The 5,885-nt window shown below is 48.8% G+C and overlaps 1 protein-coding gene across 1 annotated transcript; it reads right to left on the bottom strand.

Moving 5' to 3' along the window:
* Positions 1–3,181: 3,181 nt before the first annotated feature.
* Positions 3,182–5,312, bottom strand: LOC104861364 (tubulin beta chain). Its single transcript, XM_010622759.3, has 3 exons — positions 5,184–5,312; positions 4,812–4,922; positions 3,182–4,493 (listed from the first exon to the last, which is right to left on the bottom strand). Exons 2-3 carry the CDS (start codon positions 4,870–4,872, stop codon positions 3,433–3,435), a joined length of 1,122 nt encoding a protein of 373 aa, XP_010621061.1. The 5' UTR covers positions 4,873–4,922; positions 5,184–5,312; the 3' UTR covers positions 3,182–3,432.
* Positions 5,313–5,885: the final 573 nt, after the last annotated feature.

Genomic DNA, 5,885 nt, shown 5'->3' with positions numbered 1-5,885 from the left:
CACTGGAAGGAAACCAACATTATAGGAGTTGTCTCTAGCTTTGTCTAGGGTGCCAGTCACATCTTAACTAAAATAAAGATGTGTGAATGTGTGGTACTCCAGCTTTCACCAACTTCCTACTCGTTTTCACAATAACTACTCCCAGTAGAATATTTCTCTTGCAATCACAGTTGCATTGCACCAGTGTGTGTGTGTGTGTGTGGGTGGGTGGGTGTGTGTGCGCGTGCGCGTGGAATTGCAGAGCTGAGAATTCCATGTCACCATTAAGAGATGAAAGCCTTGACACTGTGTGAGCCCAGCCCACCTACAAAAGTTGAGTGTGGACCAAGACTTATTAGACCTTCCCTGGAAGCCAGGAAACCCATCCTTCCCTCCTCACAGTCCTCTCCTGGTTTTGTACATAATAGGGCCTGCCTCAGTGATGTAGGCATAGAGAAAGGGACTCTATGTCTAGGACCTGAATTGTATAGAAAGCGTTCTGGGATTTTAGAGGTCTGCGACCCTCCATTTCCTTTCTTACATAATAAGAGGGATAACAGAGTGAACTTTGAAGGTAACTTTTACCTGAAATTGCTATTAATTGAACACATTTCTAGTGGCAAAATGGAAAATTTAACATGGTCTTAGATTATCCCCTGGTCTGAAGTAAAGGTGTTGATCAATTCCAAGCACACTGGGACTTTAGTTCTCTCAGACTTCTAGGATGACCTCAAGGTGACTTCAACGCCTCCTGATCCTAATCACTGAACCTCCCAGTGGGTCTTGGAATTTGGGTTCCACACGTGCCTAGAAGTGGACGTATCAGGGACAGAACATTTGGGGGGTGTTGAAAACACTAATCACTGCTGCCACCAAACCCCCCCATGCAATGGCAGTGCATCACAGGAAACTAGTTTCTAGGCACCGAGCCCATTCTTCATTTTGAACTGTTTCCCAATGTGCATTTAAAGTCTACACTGTATTAGACCCCAGGGCATCTGCCCGAATGGTCAGTTTGGCACCTGCTGTTTCAGTCCTGCCAAAATAAGCCCTGGCAGTGTGCAGAGGGGCCAGCAGGCTGGCTGGCACCTGTCTGTCCTCTTCTCTCAAGGTGGGAAAGAGAGGCACACTCCAAGTATGCCAAGAGACACTTGGCTGCAATCCCTCGCTCCTCTGAGGTCTGACAGGCTGTAGGGAAGTCACGGCCAAGGACCGTCCAGGGTCCTGGGTAGCTGCCCCAGTGTTCCAGGAATTTGAAACCAGTGTCACCCTTCGGTGAGGTTGCTGGAAGCTTTACACCAGCTCAGCAGGAAGGGCACCTGCCAGTTTGCTATTAAATATGGGAAATTGAAGCCAAAATCTCTCTGCTCACCCTTTGGACAAGGTCTTGTAACAGACTTGCGCCCAGAACGGCTGCTCTTTTCATCAATGGGAGCTGAGTTTCATACTGTGTCCATGGGTGCTTCTCACTTTTCTTCGGAATTGTTTCCAAGTATGTTTCAGCCTCTTTTAAAATAAAAATCTTTCACCTACACTTTTTTTTTCAAGTAGTACAACCATGTAGAATAAAATAAATATAAGGCCAGATCAGCAAGTCATTTTTTTTCTAATTTTTAATGTGTTTTAAGTACTAGTAAAATCTTAAACCTTGTTTTCTTGATGGTCCTTTTCTTTTTATAGGAGTATATAATTAAGTTTTTACATTTATTACTGACGTTTCTCTTTTCATAATGAGAAACGGATCCAAATTAAAGCAGAGTATTGCTGGGGACTTAGCTCAGTGGTTCTGCCACCCGCCTTGCCAAGCATGAGGACCAGAGTTTGATCCCTGGTACCAAAATAAACAACAAAAAAACCAAAATAACAACAAAAAAATAAAGCAGACTATTAGTATTATTTCAAAAGAAAACAATTTATCCCATAGAAACATTTTAATTGAAAATCCATGGAATCATTGCAATCTCATATTTTCTTAGTGGGTGAGCCCAAGTTTAGGGTGAGGCTTGTGTTCAAATCTCAAATCCCACACCTGCACAGTAAGGATGCCAATAAACTATGAAAATTATAGTGGCTTATTTGAATTCCCTAATAACTCTGAACTTATTTATAATTCAAGTTACTCAAAGTTTATAATATATTAGAGGCATGATTCTAGAGGAAACTTAATTGAAAATGAACCTGTTTATAAGTCTGTATTCCTAGATACAGGTGACTTCATTGACTTAAGAGGCATACTATATATCCTCGTATATAAGGCAGAATACCATTTGTGAAATTTGTAGACTAGCTACTCTCCTGTGCACAATGATATATGCACAAAAATTTCCATTGTGGCCATGTAAGAAAAGGGCATAAATAACCTAAATGTCCATTGGTAGGGAATTAGATAAATAAAACAGGGTGATGCTATGTATCCAAGTCAGGAGGGAAGCTGTTTCTCCTAGATATAGTTGGGCTGGGGCAGGGTTTATTAGCAGAGCATGTACAAGGGCCTGCGTGGTCCACAGCACTTGCCTATGTGTACTTATGTACTATTTAGTGAAGATCAGAGGCTACAGAACAGCGTGTGAAGACAAATAAGGAATAATACAAAAGTTAGAAAATATACACAGTATTTCTGCAAGGATATTTAAAAAATACTATGGATAATGGTTGTCTTGGGAAGGAAAACTACATCAAGAAATATAAAGAGGAAGGAAGACTAATTTTAGAATTACGTGCTATGTACACAAAGGAACTACTCAAAAAATTGTAGCTGGATTTGGGGGTGCATCATGTAACCCCAGCACTGTGAGGTGGAGGCAGGAGGACACTTGTCTCATAAAGACACTTGTCTCAAAAAAAATTTTTTTTTTAAAAGAGTACTGGGGATATTGCTTAGTGTGAAGACTGTTTAATCCCTTCTATGATTTTTAAAAAGGTACAGGATTTCTACATGGAAACACAGTATGTTTTCAAGTAGGTTCTCTTTAACTATAAAACACGTTTACATTTTAAAGTTCAGGTTGATCTGGCCTATTCATTTTGGTAAGATAGTCATTGGTGTAATTTTTGCCCTACCCAAGAAGTAACTTGAGCTTTAACCCATCCCTCCCCTTAAGGAAGAAATTAACATGTGTCCAGAAAGCTACATTTCAGTTGATGATATAGAACTGAATCAAGAGAGAAAAGCTTGTAGAGAAAGAAAAGAGGACACCAGTAAGACACAAATGTTTATGGGATTTTAGCTATTACAACAGTAGTTCAGAAGTATCCCAAATGTTACATCGATGTCATCAATGTTACAAAAAGAGAACACAAAGTGACAGGCAACAGCGAAGAGCACCAGAGAACTAGCGCACACACCTAGGGCAGACCATGCTTGCTCCTTCAAAGCCCGGGTTTTTCCACAGTGAGCCCCCCACCCCCTCGCCTTCCTCCTCAGCTTTCCCTAACCTGCCATGCGTGGCGGCCTTAAGCCTCATCCTCGCCCTCCTCCTCCTCGAACTCCCCCTGTTCATCGGCCGTGGCATCCTGGTACTGCTGGTACTCGGAAACCAGGTCATTCATGTTGCTCTCGGCCTCGGTGAACTCCATCTCGTCCATGCCCTCGCCCGTGTACCAGTGCAGGAAGGCCTTGCGCCGGAACATGGCCGTGAACTGCTCCGAGATGCGCTTGAACAGCTCCTGGATGGCCGTGCTGTTGCCGATGAAGGTGGCCGACATCTTGAGGCCGCGGGGCGGGATGTCGCACACGGCCGTCTTCACGTTGTTGGGGATCCACTCCACGAAGTAGCTGCTGTTCTTGCTCTGCACGCTGAGCATCTGCTCGTCCACCTCCTTCATGGACATGCGGCCCCGGAAGACGGCGGCCACCGTCAGGTAGCGGCCGTGGCGCGGGTCGCACGCGGCCATCATGTTCTTGGCGTCGAACATCTGCTGGGTGAGCTCGGGCACGGTGAGGGCGCGGTACTGCTGGCTGCCCCGGCTGGTGAGCGGCGCGAAGCCCGGCATGAAGAAGTGCAGGCGCGGGAAGGGCACCATGTTCACGGCCAGCTTGCGCAGGTCTGCGTTCAGCTGGCCTGGGAAGCGCAGGCAGGTGGTCACGCCACTCATGGTGGCCGACACCAGGTGGTTGAGGTCACCGTAGGTGGGCGTGGTCAGCTTCAGGGTACGGAAGCAGATGTCGTACAGGGCCTCGTTGTCGATGCAGTAGGTCTCATCCGTGTTCTCCACCAGCTGGTGCACGGACAGCGTGGCGTTGTAGGGCTCCACCACGGTGTCGGACACCTTGGGTGAGGGCATGACGCTGAAGGTGTTCATGATGCGGTCGGGGTACTCCTCCCGGATCTTGCTGATGAGCAGGGTGCCCATGCCCGAGCCCGTGCCGCCCCCCAGTGAGTGGGTCAGCTGGAAGCCCTGGAGACAGTCACAGCTCTCTGATTCCTTCCGCACCACGTCCAGGACCGAGTCCACCAGCTCGGCGCCCTCTGTGTAGTGGCCCTTGGCCCAGTTGTTCCCTGCACCACTCTGGCCTGCAGAAAGAGAAAATTCTTAAATCACTGATGACTGGTTAAATTCCTTCTCCACCTCAAACCCCTTAACAAAGGAGTCAGCACTCAGAAAAAATTATTCCTCGTTGTCACCAAAGGTTCGGATGTTAAACTATGTGGTCATGTATGTAATTATAAGCAAGGAAGCTTGGGACACCTGGCTATTAGAAGCTGAAGGCAAACCTATGTATTTTTAAGCCTGTGTTAAAGTTGCACACAACTTGACATTCTTCATTCTTTCCCTCTGGCAGTCACCTTTCCCTATCCTAAACGGTGAGTTCCTCATAGCCAGGCACTCACCAAACACAAAGTTGTCTGGCCTGAAGATCTGGCCGAAGGGTCCCGACCTGACCGAGTCCATCGTGCCGGGCTCCAGGTCCACCAGGATGGCCCGAGGAACGTATTTGTTACCTGTGGGAACAAGAGCTGCCTTAGACCAGCAAGCACAGCGCTCTGTGCAGAGGGGCTGGGTACCGCCTTTCTTCTTGGAGGCAGGGCTATTGCCCCCAAACAAAGGAAACCCATGACCAGGTTTTCACAGGGCTTGGCGGGCACCAGATAGGGATTCCAGAGATAAGTGGGTCTCTGACACTGGCCAGTCCACCTCTCCTGAGAACACCCCCAGGAAAAGAGGACAGCAAAAGGAAGGGGAGGGGAGGAAAAGGCGATTACCAGTGGCTTCATTGTAGTACACGTTGATTCTCTCCAGCTGCAAATCGCTGTCGCCATGGTAACTGCCAGTGGGGTCGATGCCATGCTCATCACTGATGACTTCCCAGAACTGAGACAGAAAAAGGCTGTATGTCGCCACGCACGGACGACCTGGGGACGCCGCAGCTCACAATGAAAAGCCCCGGCTGCAGTTCTGACAACCGAACCTTTCCGGAGCCTTCAAGGACAACGTGACCCCAGGCTTGGACACTGCAGGGTCAGAAAGTGGAAACTGGGCGTCTCCCAAGCCGACAGCTGCAGGCAAGGAGGCAGGGGGTAGGGGCTGGGATCAGCCAGCCGAAGCCTGGGGCCGCAAGTCAACCTCGGCAGGGCCACAGCCAGAGGGTGGCAGGCGGGGCGGGCGGGGCCAGGAGGGGTTTAGATTCCGAGCACGTACAGCGCCAGGACAATCGCTCTCCTCTCCTCCCCTGCAGCTCGGGTTAAAGCGAGTAAAATCAATTCTCCTCGCGCCCTGGTCCCTCCCTAGCCCGGCGCGCACATCCTCGCGGACACCGCGTGCTTGGCTAAATCTCCAAGGAAGAAAGGAACCAAGCAAGGTACGGTGGGTTTGCAAACAGGTTGCAGAGACAAAGGGTGAGACGCCCCTCCTCGGGAGTTGCCCGGAGCCCACGGCCCCGCTGGCCGGGCGGAGCTACCCGGAAG

The sequence above is a fragment of the Fukomys damarensis genome, unplaced genomic scaffold (genome assembly GCF_012274545.1).
Source record: "Fukomys damarensis isolate Sample0158 unplaced genomic scaffold, DMR_v1.0_HiC HiC_scaffold_10, whole genome shotgun sequence".
Lineage (NCBI taxonomy): Eukaryota > Metazoa > Chordata > Mammalia > Rodentia > Bathyergidae > Fukomys > Fukomys damarensis.
This window is presented reverse-complemented; position numbering and strand designations above follow the sequence as displayed.